Genomic DNA, 16,356 nt, shown 5'->3' with positions numbered 1-16,356 from the left:
ACCTGCCTCTCTGGAGAACAACCTTCCTGCAGTCCTAGCACGTGCTTACAAAAACTAATCCTTCTACTTTTAGCTCCCTTTAAATTACACTTGGCTTCCTGGAAGAAGAAAAGGAACAAGTCAGCACCATGATGCTCCCATGTTGTCCATATGCAACCATCAGGAGAAAAACCAGACAAACCAACCACCTCACCTCCACCTGAGGTGCCAAATACCATTCCATGGGCATTTGCAACTGCATCCCTTGGTTTTGTACTTATCCATGGTAAAATTGACCAGCTCAGAGGGTCTGTTGGAAATAGGAGGCAGGGGTATTTAGGTCACTCCAGGAAAAAACACAAATCCATAGCTCCTACCCAAGCACATTTAATGATTCTCACAGGTGTCAACTTGAAGCAAATCCAACTCTCATTCAACACACTTGTGCTACAGAGGCCTTACCTGCACCTCCCATGAGTAGGTTTATAGAATAGTGGCTCATTAAATACTTGGGCATTTTTCTTATCCTAGACAAGAAGAAAAACTTTCCTTTGAGAAAAGAACATGAGTTTACTACACCTGAAAATGAAATTAAACAGTCCAATCAAAAGCTATTTACCATTGCATGAATCTTTACTGACCCATGAGTTTTTTAACATACAAGAAAAATAGTTCTGGATTCATTTTGTTTCACAGAAAACACCTCCTAAGCCCAGCTTTTTTGAATGACATCCTCTCTTTCTTGCCGGGTAGAGTACTGAAATACAATATTTAGTACTACACGAACAATTTCAACAGAATATTTAATAAAAGGGAGTAAAAAGTTTAACACTTTTTTAAAAAGCAATAAAAAAATCTGCATTAGGAGTACAACGCAGGTCCATCCAATCATCCAGTCTGTAGAATCCCTTAATCATTTTCTCCTGTAACAAAGAGGTGCACATTCTTCTTGGACTGTAGCATTTGAGCTGTGCGGTCTATGCCAACCACTGCAGCCAATTTCTGAGCATCATACTTGGAGTAGAGCACAGTACAAGTCCAAGTAGCATCCACCCCATTGTCTGTGGCCTTCAGCATGTTACAAATCTCACTGTAGAAGTGGGAGTATGTAGGTAACTCATAGAAAATGAGGTTCCTAATGCCTTTTATTGTATACCTGCAGCAGAAAAAATAAATAAATAAATAAAAATTTGAGGCACATTTTACAAAATATGCATGTTAAAACATCAATCCTCTATGAAGTCTTCCAATTTCCATCAACCTCAATGCACATCAGCTGTGGCTCAACTTTACACATCCTGTGTCACGGACTGAAGGCTAAACAGAGAAGTGGAATTTAGGGGCAAAATCTCACACTGCCAGGCACAATGGCTTCCTCTAAAGTACCAGCCACCACCAGTTTATGAAGTAGTCAGCCTCTTCAACTTGGATTTTAATACAGTGAAGCCTGATTAGACCAAGCCTCATGAAACTTTACATATTGGCCAAAACATCTGCTAATAGAAAAAAATCCTGTTCCATTAGGAACTTGTAAACAGCTCCAGTCAGAACGTAGCAAATTTTCCAAGTGGCCTCAGCTTGCTGTATTGCATTATTGAACCAATTAAATACCCCTTCCAAAATTTTGTAAGATTACTGTAGCACAGATGAACACAAAAGGCCAAATGAATTCCATTTGCAGGCTATATCATCCTGTCCTGACATCGTTGGAACACTTGCCTTCCTGAGTAAAGCTTTGCTCATAACTAAATATTAAAAGGGACTGCTGACAATAGGCAAAAACTTGAAAGTAAACTCAACAACTCTCACTTCAGTCAAAGAAGTCCTCAGAGGGATCCAACAGATTCAAAAAGCAGCACAGCCCACCTATGACTAAGGTCAGATTCTACCTTCAGAACAGCACACACGCAACTCAGAGGGAAAACTTGGTCCACAATTCACCTTTTGTAGAAGTGGAAACGCTCAGTGAACAATAAAAACTGCTTCTCTCCCTTGAGAAAGAAGCGCCTTGCTCTGCAGACCGCAGCCTTTTTCGTGTATTCACAGATGTGAGTGAAATTCAGGTCCTCTTTCTTGAAGTAGTTTCGAAGGCGCACGTAGTCGAAGTAGGACGGGACGTAAATGAGCGTGTGGGACATGATGGCATCGCGGTACTCGGGCAGAACTTTGTCGATGAAAAACTGAAACCTCCGTTAAAAAATAAAAATATGTTTTAACCGGAGTTACACTTCACCTTTGTAATACTGATATGAGCTCAGACAGGAATATCATCAAACAATAGACTGCCAAAGGTTTTCACTAAGTTTTTCTTTCTTTTAATTGCACGGAATTTCTACACGTGTAGAAGTTAAAAGGCCTTAGTAGCACTACACAACTGTGGTAGAGATTGGTATTCCTTCCCCAGAGTGTATTCTCCAGTGCCTTTGGCAAGGAGAAGGTCCGTATTCCCCTCCACCTGTGCAGAGCCCAGCCTACGCCTGAGGACCAATGAAGATGCACTTCTGTGGTGAACCCACAGTGTGCTCTGCAGTACACTCCACTAAATCTGAAACTGCAGTCATTAGGGCACAGCACAACAGTCTGACACACACAGTACCTTGCATCTATCACAGAAGTTACACTGTCAGCTTCTAATCTCCGAAAAACATGAGGAAGCTGGACCACGATGTGGCTGATGGAGCCAGTGAGTGGCACATTGCGGACGGCCACCTGTGAGAAGGAAGCAGGGTGTTTAGGGAAGCAGCATTCCTAAGGCAGGCACACTGCAGCCAGCTTTCTGAAGCTCACATATGACAGGACAAGGCTGTTTTTAAGAAAAACTGTTCACATGGCTATTTTTAAGAAAGCTCCAATACAAAATTACAGACAGTCATGATAGACAAACCAGGTCTGTTAAACACACGATGACTCCTTATGCCCTGAATCCTGGATATTTGAGATGATCTCCTGAAGTTTTTACTTTTCCTGTTTCTTTCAAAATACTAACAGTTCATGCATCTTACATAGTAGGAGATAAAAAAAAACGGAAGCAGATGAACTCTCTATTTAACAACAAAGTAAAACAAAATAACTTGAGTCTGTCAAATGAAAAAATCCAAAATCCGATTTCTGACATGAAACAGCAGCTACTATGAAAGAAAAGTATCAAATAAACATCACTGCATGAGGAGCAGTTCCTCACGCCTCTGGCACAGTATGTAATGCCATGGAGATTCAGACTGAAACATTTGGGTGAGGGAACTTACAGGCACACACAGTCTCTCAGCAATTGAGTTACAGAATTGTTCCGCACGTTGGGTTTTCACTTCCTCACCCCCTCCATTCCACACCAGCATTTCAGCTCCTCTGTGAACTCACCTGCCCAATGTAATTGAAGCAGTGTTTGTTGAAGACAGAGTTAATCTGGGGGTTCTGGAGAGCACTGAACAGCAGTGTCTGCCGGTAGTACTTGGACCAGTTGTTGAGATTCAGCATCCGCACTCGGGAGAAGTCCACCCCATGGGAATCCAGAGGCAGCAGGTTAATGTGCTTCATCAGGTGCTGCAGACAGATGGACACATGTCACTGCTGACATCTCTGACTGCCTGCAAAAGCCTTAACTGCAGCGGGAGAGGGCAGGGACCAGCAAGGCAGCACAGAATATAAACAAACAGCATCTCCCTAGACACCAGTGTCTGGAATTTATTGACCACAGCAAGAGCAATTTACTTGATTTCCTGCCACAGATCTGAAAGCTACTGTCTCTTCAGTCACCAGGAACTGTAACCTTCTCATCTTCTCCTGGGGCAAGTACAATGGATTTGTTTATATTCGAGTCAATGGGCCCAAGGCTTCTGAGCTAAAAGAAGCCCAAGCACAGCTCAGCTCTCATCACATTCAGGTAGAGTTTGAAGAAATTCACTGCATTTTGCCCTCAGGGAACAATGCCTAGGACTGGCATCCCTGCCACCACTTGGCAGGCAGTTACACCTAAACGGAAAAACAGAAACCAGGCTCCAAGACTCATTCCTTGGATATTGTGTAGGCTCACGTGTCCTTTCTCAGACTCCTGAGGAAAGAAGACCTTCTGGACTCATCCAAAATACATAGGGACATCATGTAGTCAAAATTTCCAGTCCATGTACCTCTGAGGTGTTCTTACATGGAAAAGAAAACCTACCATTGAAATACTGAAAGCTTCTATTAATCTAAAGCAAAAAAGCAGGGGTACTGCTGCAGACCAGCCACAATCCAAGAGCTCTATTTGCATTAAATGTACAGGAAACCCTTCATACTGTTTGAAACATGATTGTTCCAAACAATCATGGAAATGACTAATGCTTAGTATCTCTGCAGTCAATGAGGACATGCAGAAGTTCCGCTTGCTTTCTGAGGGAACCTGAATTAGGCTGCACAGATTCCTCACATGGCTGCAGTCTGACTGAGACAGTGGACAGTCAGACAGCTGGCATAATTTCTCCCAGATGTGATTACAGGAATCATCATTCTCATACTGCAAGATAATTAAAACTGTCCAAAAACCACCTCTGATGAAATATACTACTGAAGCACCAAACTAAGTTTTAGAGAGAACATGTCCTGATACTACCCAAAATCTGTAGAAAGAATGTTCTTAGTATAAAGAAAGTATCAGGATGGAGAAAGGAAATGACACAAACATCCATGTCTACAATCTAGTCAGTAAAAAGCAGCAATACCGCTCACTGCCAAAACTGAGTAACATCAGACCAGCAAGACACAGCACAACACAAAAACGAACACATATATGAAAAACTCACCAGAACATGTTCCCAGTTCTGCATCAGGTAAATGTCTGCTTGGTCAATTATGAGGATTTCTATTGATGACAGAAAATCAAAGTCTCTCTTCTTCTCCCCCTCAGCACCAATGACAGTCCTGATGCCCAGGGGAGAGGCAATGATGATGTCTGAGGAGTAGAAGGGTGCATAGAGTCTCATGCTCTTCTGCAGAATTGCAACCCCTGTCCAACAACACCAACAGCAACTTTTCAGTTAACATCAATTATCAATCACATTCTTCCAGAAGCACTGGAACAGTAATTTCCCCCATTTCCCCCATACTGATGAATATAGCTGGACACGACTAATCTGTCTCAAACTCTCCCCAAAAAGTGCTTACCCACTCCACACCCATTTGACAAGCATTTTGAAATGTTTCATGTAGTGGCAAAGCGTTTCTGTATTAGTTTTCAAAGATTATTCATAATCTGAACAAAAATTTTTAACTGAAACTTTGTTTCTGATTTTCTGCTGAACAGGGTAATGAGCAAACTGAACAACTTAAGAAAGAAACAACCCCCCCCCCCCCCCCCCCCCATAAATTATTAACTGCTCTTTTCTCCCTGAATCCTGAACTTTGGTCTCTGCCTTTGGGTATCATAGTAACTGTTATTTTAATCTGTCAAAAAGATTTGGGGTGGACCTCTCAACGATCAACTGCCTTTATTCACAGGGCTAAAAGACTTGCTACTGAACCACAAAGGACAAGGTTCTTGACGTTACAGTGACTGAAGTCTTGTACCTACACTGTCTCTCACACCACATGTTGCAGGGTACATTCTGAACCAGCTTATGCATCACCTCTCATGTTACAGACATGAAAGCAAAGGAATCAAAGGAGTTTGTGTCATAACTAGCAGGCAGTATTTCTAGAACCCACATTTTTCTGGTCTTAAAAATGCAGCTAGTCCAGACCACATTCAAACCACCCCTTCAATCTGCCCAACAAAGTCTCTCCAACTTCTCTCCCTGTCCATGCGAAGACAGATAGCATGGGTACAGCTGAACGCCCTTCCAAAATTTTCAGAGACATCAGTAGGAACCCCTCTTGCTGTCCATTTCAAACCAAGGATAAAAATGGAAAAAGAAAGAAAAAAAGAAAGGTTCAATTGGTTGAATTTCCAGGAAGAAGATATCACTTGCCACAGGAATATACAGTTTAGAAACATCAAGTCTTTTTTCTGTTTAAAAATGTGAAAGAGTGGTGGTTTCAATAAGGCATAACAAATGTGCTTTAAATTAGATCTTTGTGCAGAAGTAACAGGGTGTGCAGCACAGTAAGAAAGAGAAATTATTCTGCTTCTATAATTTGCTTCTGCAAGTTAACAGTACTGAAAGTTTTTTCAAACATTTCTTAACACTTAGTAAGTGGAATAAGCAGAGTGTGGTATGGGAGAGCAGTAAAAGGAAAATTATTATGCTGCTGAAAGTAAGATGTTCCCAGCCTGAGAGATATTCACTGGGGAAGGAAGAAAGACTGAGTGCTGTGACTGTGACCTGCTCACATCTTCCACTGTATCATTACATTTCTTGGGGTGCCAATTTATCTTTCAAGGTGCAGTATTTCAAAAGCCTCTGATCTGTCAAGTTAAGTTAGAAAAACTGCCTTCTCATCTTAGCAGCTCCAGGAACCAAGCCACTAGCTAGCTCTCCGCACACTGAGTTACTAATCAGCATAAGTTTACAATACTACATGAAACAGCCTCACATTTTCTGCTTGTCCAACACTCCTACTTGCTGGCTACTCATTTCCTTCCATGAAAACCATGGGAAGCACAGCAGAAAACTCTTCAGTTGCTTAGTACTGAGCTTTAATTTTGTTCCAACCATTACACGAGACATTGTGAACAGGTTAATTAAAACCAAAAGATTTTTTCTTATAACATTGAAAGATTTTGCTGCACAATCAAGGCTATCTTCAAAATGAGGTACAGGCAGTCCTTCTAGAATAAAGCTGTCATTGCATTTTAAATTATTCTGAACTTGATGTGAAAATAATTACTTCTCTATTTCTCTTCCTTTTTAAGTTCTGACAAGGCAAGAAAGATTTTCAGAAAAATCCACGTTGCCAGGGCAAAACCAGCAGGAATACCACACAGCCTAGAGTATCACAAGAACTTTCAGCCCTGATAGCTCCTAGTCATTTCGAAAAATCTGTTACTTAGCAGTTCTGTACAAGCTAAAAATCATCTGTTCAGTAGGTTATTACCAATTCTGAAGTGGTCATCAATGTTTCCAGCAAAGACAGCTTCATAATCTTCAGGTCTTTTCAGGTTGGGGGGCTTCTCTTCTGGGTCAGAGCCAAACTCCCCTTTGAAGCGTTTTTTATTACTTACATCTATCTTCTTCTTGTCATTCACTTCAAGGAGACTGATGAAAATATGCACAATCCGCAGAGCACATTCTCTGAAGGGCACTATCATCAGTACCTGATGTGCAGATCAACAGTTACAAGAGAATAACCCATAAAATATGAATAATTGCTATTAAGGGTATGTTAATTCAACTTTTGGCTTGGATCTGCCCCCAAAAGATCTGTGAGGCATCCCAACAATCAAATCAAAACCATTCTGATGAGCAGCAGGGAGGGAAGATACACTGCATCCCAGTGTATCTTGAACTGGTCGTGGCCAGTAGCTCAGCCTGGTTCCCCAGCTCACTCAGGGTACCAGTGTAAGGGAACTGAAAATTAAGCACATTCTCCTGTCCTCCCTAACCCCTAGGCAAGCAAGAGCTCCTGTGACACAGAGACAGAGTCAAGGGCTGGCTCCTGCATGGGTGGCAACAGTCTCTGCACAGAAGTCCAAAATATAAATGGCTAATGGGGGAGTCAACATAGAAACCAAAGATTTGCCAGGCATGCAGCAAACACTGAAAGCCAACTCTGGAACTGTTCAACAGGCAGCTGGCACACTGGTGACAGGCTGCCATAGCTGAATCCACCTGGTTATCAACTACAGGATGCTGCGAATCCAGGGACAATTGCTTTGCGGCCCACTCTCCCAACTACAATAGGTGGCCTTGACAGTGGGGCTGGGATTCCCTGAGGTAATCCCAGGTACAAAAGGGATCCTTCCATGGAGGCAAGTGCCTAAGGACAAAAGAATTTCTGGCACATTCCACATTGAGTGACAGCCTACACTACCTGCACTGATACTGAAGATTGATGTGGAGGCACCTGTCTGCACTGGCAGATTTAAATATGGAAGCAGGAAAACTTGTCAGTCTGTGCTGATAGGGGGACAAAAAAAGAGATAAATCAAACTCATGGCTTGGCACAGAACCAGGCTGGCTAACAACCCTGAGTTCACTGCTTCTCACACAGCATTTTCCCTGGCCATGGAGGACAACTTCCAGGCATGATAACGGGATGTAGAAAAGCATATGCCCAGGAACACATCACGTGAGAGAGCAGCAATACTTGTGGATAAACTACCAGGATGTTTGTACAGCCCAAGCAGGCAGCCAGGGTGGGGATCAGGGAATCAGAGCTCTCTTACCTTAGGCCTGGTGAGCCCCTGATCCCTGTGGTCATCAGTGTCAGTCCCTGGCTTTCGATCCCTCCGTTTGGCGTTGTTGCTGAGCACCTGGGCATTGGCCTTGAGGACGTGGTTCAAGGCATGCAGGCAGTAAGCGCGCCGGATCTCTTCTCCGTTTGTTAAAGCATCTCTTTCTGGATAGAACAAGTCCCGGTACGAATTCATAATACAGAAGAGCTCTCTTTGTAACGGGGTAAAAGAGGAATCAATTGGTTTGCCCACTGCAGACAGAAATTGCTTATTCACTTTTGGCCAAGTGGATTCCAAAGGCTTGTGGAGATGAAGCTGTTTCACATCAACTTCTTTGTCTGCTTTCAAAGTTTTTTGTTTCTCCAAAGTGGAAGAAAAAATTACTTGACCCAGCCTTGGCCACTGAAAAAAAAATAAGCCAACAACACTGAGGAGTCATGTGTACCAAACCTTGCACACTTGAAAGCACATCACCACAGCTAGTGATACTAACTTTAGTCAAGTTCACAAAATCAAGGAAATTATCTTTTCATAATACAAGTGGAAACCTTTTTTTCAATATGCAATCCCATTTAGAGTCTGCCAGGATAAACAACAATAAATTTCAGCCCACTGGATTTAGATGGCTTTTGCAATGATGTGTCTGTAACTGTTCCCAAGCCAGAGGAAACTGAGGAATTTTCTGCCAGTCCACCCAGCAAATCAATGGCTCAAACCAGGGACAAGATGAGAACCCTGGAGTCCAACTGTGCTTAGGAACTGGCCCCACTGAGGTAGGTACTTTGATCAAAGAAGAAAAAAACCCATTAGGGGCTAATCCCAGAAGCTGTGATTCAGGTGTTAAATGCAGTCTTGTTGGGTGTCTATCTGATTTTGAACAGCTATCAGTGTAGTAGGGGAAAACTCCAAAATTTTAAGCCTTCTGCCATGCAAGTTGTCCCCAACTGTCCCCATAAAGTAGCTACACCAATTTAAGCAAAGAGATATCATGCATTGCTTCAGGTGGCACGGGTAATTATGGCCACCATGTGCCAAAAAAGTAAATTAAATTTAAAAGTTTTTTTTTTTTTTAAAATCACAGCTTTCTCTCTGACTAACTAACCACTGGATATCTTCCAATGAATGTCACCCAGCATATGGCTGACCAGAATGGTAGGCAACTCTCCAAAACAAAATCAGATGTGGAAAAGTTATGAAGCAAAGGTTTGTCTAAAGATGAGTTTTTTGAAAACCAATATTCTCTGTCAAACAACGAGGTGGTTTTCTGGTACTGTAATTCACATATTATTGCCAGAATTAAGTAATAGAAGTAATAAATTCCCCTTCACTTGTAAATGTGTACAGGGACAGAGCCATCCTGAAGCAAGAACGCACAAGTGCATCACAAATACTTTTAAAAGAAATGTACATGGTCATCTCAGAAGTTCAGCTGCAGAGCACATCCCTGGCACTGTGCTGTCAACACTCAGAAACAAGACCTGTTTCCACCCTTTGTTAAGGTTTTAGGACTACAGCTCAAATTCTAAAGCTACATGTTTCAGGTATGTCACCATATACCTCCAGTACAGCAGACTTCACATTTCAACTCTTGCTCAGCAGTAAGTGAAGAAAACAGTTCAACAACAACACAGTGACAAAATCTCGATAATTCTAGTGCCAGCATCTAATAATAATAGTGATCTACTTCACCTGTACAAAAAAAAAAAGGGATTATTTTAATCCAGACATCTTTAGGAAAGCTGGATGGCTACAGAACATTATTACCTGGGTTTGACTTGAAGTTTTAGGAAGAGTAGACATTTTCTCTATATCCTTTTCTTCAAGTTCTTTGTCCATGTGCTGTTTAAATGGATCTATTTACAGTAACAAAAAAAAATAGCCTGAGAACTATTGAAGCTAATAGTAGAATCAAGCTGCAGAATGGATTTGCAAATGAGACGAACAGTTTCCATGCTGGCCAACGCCACAATTAAAACTAGTTATTTCAAAGCACTTGGAGATGAGAGAAAGGATGTCAAATTCTCTCTGCAAAGAACAGAGAGAACAGATTTGACAGATTGCTTTTAAAAAAGAAAAAAGAAGCACTTATGGAAGTACTAGAATTTTCAAGCACTAATCAAATGTTAGATAGGAAAACAATACGTAGTGGAAAACAGTGGCAATTTTTTGCCTTAAGCTCTGACACGTCCATTGCTTGCATGTGAAAAAGGCTGTCACTATTAAAGTCCCAAGTGAACTTTCTAACCTTCCAAATTTACAAACAGTTCTGCCCAGGGCTTTGGCTAGTGATATGAACACAGTTTGTATTAAAGCAGAAAAACATTAGGTGATTTTTAGAGAAGGGAGTAAAAATTGCCTAGAGTGAGAAAAAGTCCGATTTATCTAATCAGCATTTCTTTTTGGAAAGGAAAGGAGAGACAAAGAACTGTTAAATCATATTATACTCAAAGACACTGGCACGTACAAAGTCACATGCAAAGTTAATTTTGAAAGCCAAGCCCTGTATCCTGCTTGCAGCACAGCAGCATGCACTGCATAAAGAAACTAATTAGGGAACACTGGTGCTTGCCAACAAATATCCAGCCCACACAGAAGTTACCCAGGCAAAAGTCAAGGGATTTACTGATTGTGACACTGAAAAAAACCTAAGAAAACCTTTCCAGAAGTGCAAATGAATTGGCTATCATTTAATTGTGCTGCAGGGTCTCTCCTCCATTGAATTTTACCGATTCCAGCATTTTCCCAATAAAGTAGAGAGAGTAATGGGATGCATTTTCAGCAATTTTAGTGACCCCAGGACCAGAGTAGAAATTCATCCCCCTTCTGCTATCTTAGGTCGTTCATTTTCTGCAACAAATTATAAAGACACTTCCAAGCTACAAGAACCCACTGAGAAGTAGTGCATCATTTATAGGTGGAACAAAGCTGTCAGGATACTTAGCATGCAGTTGGAGAGCTACTGTTCTCATTAAAATGCAATGCTAGCAGCCTAAGTCATATTCTCATGGTAACAAGAACGAGCTGTTTTTTCTATCACATGGCCCTTTGATGCTTCCACACATTTCATGTATCACCCAGGCTGCCTCGCAGATCTAACGTCAGCTGCTGCTCCAAGATGACAAGCCAGCATCACTAGGGATGCTACAAACATATTTCTCTCTCTCAAACTATGCCATCTGATATTAAAGGCACAGAGCATTAAACATGAGCGGAAGCCGCGCAAGTGCCAGTGCGTGCCAAGTTGCTGAAGGACGTCACAGGGGTGCAACACAGTTATTTTGTTACATATGGTGGGACAACTCCAACACTGGAGCTTCAGATGCATCCATCAGTGCAGAGATTCTGGGATACACCCTTAAAAGACACTACATGTGCTCTGCAGATGCTTCATTCTCTCCCGATCCTGGTGCAGTCAGACTCCTCTGCATAACCTTCAAAATTCTGAGAGCACTGAGTATTTGTCTAAATTACTGTGGCTGCTCCAAGCTTCTCAGAATCTGACCTCTAACTCCACTGAGATGTGAAGGATACCCTCACAGGTCAGCTTTGTGATTATCTCCTGTGCTGTTTGTGCCAAGAATATCTTACAGTCAAGGCTTGCAGAGCTCTCTGTATTACAGCAGCTTTTGAAACTACTATTAAAGCAGCAGAACAAGAGAACACTCCACACACCTTCTCCAGCTCTTGATACTTCAGGCTTTACCAGTCACGGCAGAAATCCCACATGAATCCCAGTCCCCAGGGGCTACAGAGAACAAATGATCCATCTACACATCTGCATTAATGTTAAGGGTCCCTTATGTAACCAGCTGACATGTGGGCAGCATGAATAATGCAGTGGAAGAACTTAGAAGCTGTACAGCCCATCGCTAGGGTGTTGGACAATTTAAACAAGTTTACAGGTACTTCTCTAAAGGCAGATCCCTAAACACAAACACAGTCTTTTACCTTCTGGAAGAGCTTGTGAAGAACTGCTGTCTCTCCTATCTGCATTGCAATCTCCACTCTCCTCTTCCATGAAATTGGTTTCCAAGCTAAATTCAGATTCGTGTTTCACATCAGTAAACTCTTCAATTACTCCATGACGTGGGTCACAAGAGGTATCTGTGCCATCAGCCTGCTCCTGGCTGAGCATCTGCTCTGCTGTGTCTGTGGCTGTCAATTGCCAAAAAGAAACAGGGTATTTTCTCCTGGAAAAGTTACTGTCTGAAGATGTTGTTCCCTTTGAGTTACTGATTTTTTTCTCTCAAAACTCTACCAAAATAGATAAAAGCAGGCTTTGTATTCTACCAAAAAGATGACTTTTGTCTAGCATGCCAAATGTTACATAACACAAAATGTGATTCCCCCAGACAAAATTAAAGCAGAAACCTCTCTGAGGAATTTAACTTTTAGTTTCTCGAGACCCCAAATAACTGGAAATTATTAAAGGTTGACTCCTCTCTCCCAGCATTTCTTTGCAGACTTCGTGAATGAGGACACCTCACCGTAAAGGCGGAGGTTTCCTTCCAATTTCCATATTCTTTCCCGTGCTGTGAGACAAACCTTTCCCTCCTCTCTGGTGTGGCACAGTCAAGCCAGATGCTGCTCAGAGAACAGCTTGCATCTCCCATGAGCGGGTGAGAACCCCTGGTCTGCTGCTCCATGTGGATTTCCTCTGTGCTGTTGCACAAACAACATCTGAGGAAGCAGCAGCAGGCTGTCTGGCAGAAAATGAGCACAGCTACCCTTTCCCCTGCTAAATGCTTCAGCAGCTGCTGCTCCCACCCACACAGAGCCAATGGAGCAACAGAGTCTCCAAGGCAAGAAGAGCACCCAGCCAACAAGCCAGACTACACCAGTATCCTGGCTAAAAACTTATGTTAGACAACCAACATTCTCCAGAGAGGCATGGGATAAGACAAACTACCTTCTTCCTCCTCTGGAACATCATTCTTATCTGCTTCACCTCCCTCTGCTTCTCCAGTCTCCTGAAACTCTTCGCTGTCCATTTCTGCCTCACTTTCCTCTGCTTCTTCTGATTCACTTTCATCTTCCTCTTCCTCACTCTCAGACTCAGGTGAGGTCTTCAGGGTAGCCAGGAGTTTATGATACCCAGAGACCTGTTCCACTTCAGTCTCCGAATCGCTTTCTGCGCTTGATTTATCAGAATCCTCAGGCTGCACAGGAAAACACAAGTGTAAAAAGCAATAACAGTAACAGCCTACAAAGCAGCAGGCAAGTACACTTACCTCTACTTGCACTATTATGTTTCCCCTCTCATAGCTGCAATGGAATTTTTCAAAACCCACCATTTTATGCCAGTAACTATGCTGGACACCTCCATTCAGATTCTGAAAGCATCTTGGGAGACAGACTGAAGTGCCTCTTTCTGCACCTATTTGACTTGAAGCATCACAAAACCCAGTGCTTTCAGTCTCAGCTGAGTGAGGAATTTGATCTCCAGAAACAAGGCATTTCCCAAACCAGCAACAGATTCTTCTAAGAAAACCACACAGAGATTGAAAATTGTAGAAAGGCACCCATAAAAGGGACAGAGCATGCTGGCTTCGAGTGCTTCTGGCTTTCAAGAAGGTAAGTGAAATAGCTGTCAGTGGACAATGGCTCCCCAGGGAGTTGGTCAGGTTTGGTTCAGCTGTACAGCTCTACAGTTCCAGCAAGCCAGACTTGAGCCAGTTCAGTCGTGGGCTTGCACAAACTAATGTCCAGATTATAGCCAAAACTAGAGTGAAACCATGAGTATAAACACAACACCATTTACTCCTTTCTTAGTTTCTTTTAGCCCAAAAAGGAAAAAAAAAATCAGCAAATACTAGTTTAATGCACAAAAATGCTAAAGGAAACAAATGAAACAGAGTAATTATTTTTTTCTGACTTATAACTTTGAAGTCTTTGATTAATCTGATGATAAAGGAGGTTACCAAATCCTGACTGAAAGAAAAGTAAAGCACTGGCAATCTGAAGAAGAATGAGTATTAACAAATTTCTTTTTCAACAGAGAAGAAAGTCTCCTAACTCATGCAACACTGAGTTTATCAACATTCCTAAAACAACTTAAAGCATGATCTAATTTTCACTGTGACTAAGTAATACACAACAAAGTTGAGAACTGCTGTTACTTCCTGCTGCTTCTGCCCTCTCATGGTATTACAGTTTTGAGTTAGACACTACAGAGAACAATTCAGAGTCACACAAAAATCACATTCATTTTTTTTCTCTTAAACACAGGTTTTCTAATTGGAACGACTTAATCACACTGAATAAGCTGGAAACATGAAAGGCTAAGTTTTTCACTTCACTGAACTACACAAAAATAAAAGTAAGGAAGGAATAAAAATACATTACCAGTTCACATATTTGAGTTGCTTCTGGTCTTCCAGAAACCCTGAAAAGAAAGCACTGAAATACCTTACTCTGCCAATGATGTTACACGCAGGATGAAAGAAATGAGGGGAAAGGTGAAGTGATGAGTTAATAAAGTTTAAAGAAGTTAAAGCTTAAAAGCAAACCATCACACATTTCTCTAAGAAAACAGACTGAGCATTTCCCCTTAAGGGTCGCACTCTCAGGTGATGCGACCGACCCTCTGTACATGAAGACTAGGTCCTCAAGCATTACAACAGACCAATAAAAATTCTGAAGTAAAACCCAGTGTGAATCAGAAAATAAGATCTTAAAAGGAATTAAAATAATCTAGGTACAAGGGTAGCTTGTACAAAAGTTAACCAGAGACAGAGAGTACTTCCTGCACTAAATATTGGTCTGTGAAGTGGGAAAAAGACACAAACTAAACGAAAATCATCATTAATTAACTAGTGCTGGGACTGCAATTCTTCAAGGAAGCCACTGTCCAAGCAGGGCTTAAACTAACCTCAATTCCTTAAAAAAGATGCAGAGTCTTGTGTGGGACTGAGCATCATTGTACAGGGTGACACACAGGACATTCCCTCCAGTAGGCCTTCCATCCCAATCCACACAGGCCAGGAGGGGACACACAGACAACAGGCCTTAACACCGTGTGCCTCCTTCTAAAGGCTTTACAGCAGCTCCACAGGTCACACAGCATCTGGACTTAGCAGCTCTTTCCTCAGAAGTTTACAGGTGGGTACAAAAGGAACGCGGTCGTTTTGACAGACGGGAGGGCATCCCGCCGAGGAGGGAATGGCTCTCGTCACAGATCTTCGCTGCTCCATTTTCATACGCTTTCCGAGATCAGAAAGGAGCAGAGAGGAAACAGCGGGAAAGCTGGAACCCTGACAAGCCAAGAGGCCGGCCTGGTATCAAAACGGGAGCCCACCTCGCACTCCTCCGCTTCCCCACTCCTAGCGGCAACCTCCGGGCTGCACCACAAGAGTTCACATTTGCTGTAAGAAAATGCGAGCGGAGATTTCCTGCCCTCCCTTCTGCTTCCGAGATTCCCGGCTCACGAGCCGCGCGGCCGCAGCTCCCCTCCTTCCCCCGGGAGCGCAGGGGAAGCGTGAGAGGCAGCGGCCGCCGGCCCCGGGCGGAGCGGGGCTCCTCGGCCTGCAGCCCCGGCACCGAACCGCGGCGAAGGGCGGCCCCGCGCGGGCCGGCCCAGCCCGGCACTCACTTGTCATAGAACGGGTGCTCCTCGCCGAACTCCCGCAGGTGCTTCTTCTGCTTCTTGCTCAGGCTGCGCAGCAGCTCCCGCCCGGCTCGCCGCTTGCCCATACCGCTCCGCTCCGCTCCGCTCCACGTGGGTGCCGGGCGGGGCGGTACCGCAGCCCGGGGATGCCGGGGCGGGCGTCCCACCCTGGGAAGGCGGGGCCACGGGCGGCTGGAAGGAACGGCGGAGAGGGGGACGAGCACAGGGGCTGGGCCTGGCTCCGCCGGCGGCGGCCAGCTGTACCGTGCCGGGAGCGAGGGCGTGTTTGTGCCTGCGAACCGCGCTGGGGAGCACAAAGTGCGGGCAGGGAACGTTTGTCCCAGACTGTGTGCAAATTCAATCCCGTCCCGGAGCTGCGGCCCGCGACCCCAGGTTGGTGCGGGCCGTGACGTGTTTCCGCTACCGGAGCGCAGGTAGGCACTGCTGGGGCTACAGAGCCTTC

At 43.5% G+C, this 16,356-nt stretch overlaps 1 protein-coding gene across 2 annotated transcripts; it reads right to left on the bottom strand.

The window, feature by feature from the left end:
• Window positions 1-625: 625 nt before the first annotated feature.
• UTP25 (UTP25 small subunit processome component) lies at window positions 626-15,979 on the bottom strand. 2 transcript variants are annotated; one of them, XM_062490400.1, is made up of 12 exons: window positions 15,879-15,979; window positions 14,633-14,672; window positions 13,197-13,446; window positions 12,260-12,442; window positions 10,052-10,140; window positions 8,279-8,689; window positions 6,988-7,207; window positions 4,758-4,960; window positions 3,337-3,519; window positions 2,576-2,688; window positions 1,921-2,166; window positions 626-1,135 (listed from the first exon to the last, which is right to left on the bottom strand). In XM_062490400.1, the coding sequence occupies exons 1-12, from the start codon at window positions 15,977-15,979 to the stop codon at window positions 889-891; spliced, it is 2,286 nt and encodes a 761-aa protein (XP_062346384.1). In that variant the 3' UTR covers window positions 626-888. The 2 variants fall into 2 exon arrangements, with proteins under 2 accessions (XP_062346384.1, XP_062346385.1); XM_062490401.1 differs by having other exon boundaries at window positions 12,260-12,436.
• Between the last annotated feature and the right edge of the window lie 377 nt (window positions 15,980-16,356).

This window comes from Cinclus cinclus, chromosome 3, assembly GCF_963662255.1.
Source record: "Cinclus cinclus chromosome 3, bCinCin1.1, whole genome shotgun sequence".
Taxonomy (NCBI): Eukaryota; Metazoa; Chordata; class Aves; order Passeriformes; family Cinclidae; genus Cinclus; species Cinclus cinclus.
Note: the sequence above shows the minus strand (reverse complement) of the source record. Positions and strands in the feature narration are given on the sequence as shown.

Coding starts and splice junctions, on each gene's coding strand:
- UTP25 (XM_062490400.1), bottom strand. CDS start 15,979: ATGGGCAAGCGGCGAGCCGGGCGGGAGCTGCTGCGCAGCCTGAGCAAG. Junction 13,447..14,632: donor CAACTCAAATATGTGAACTG/GTAATGTATTTT, acceptor TTTCCTGTGCAG/CCTGAGGATTCTGATAAATC. Junction 3,520..4,757: donor AGAACTGGGAACATGTTCTG/GTGAGTTTTTCA, acceptor ATCTGTCTGCAG/CACCTGATGAAGCACATTAA.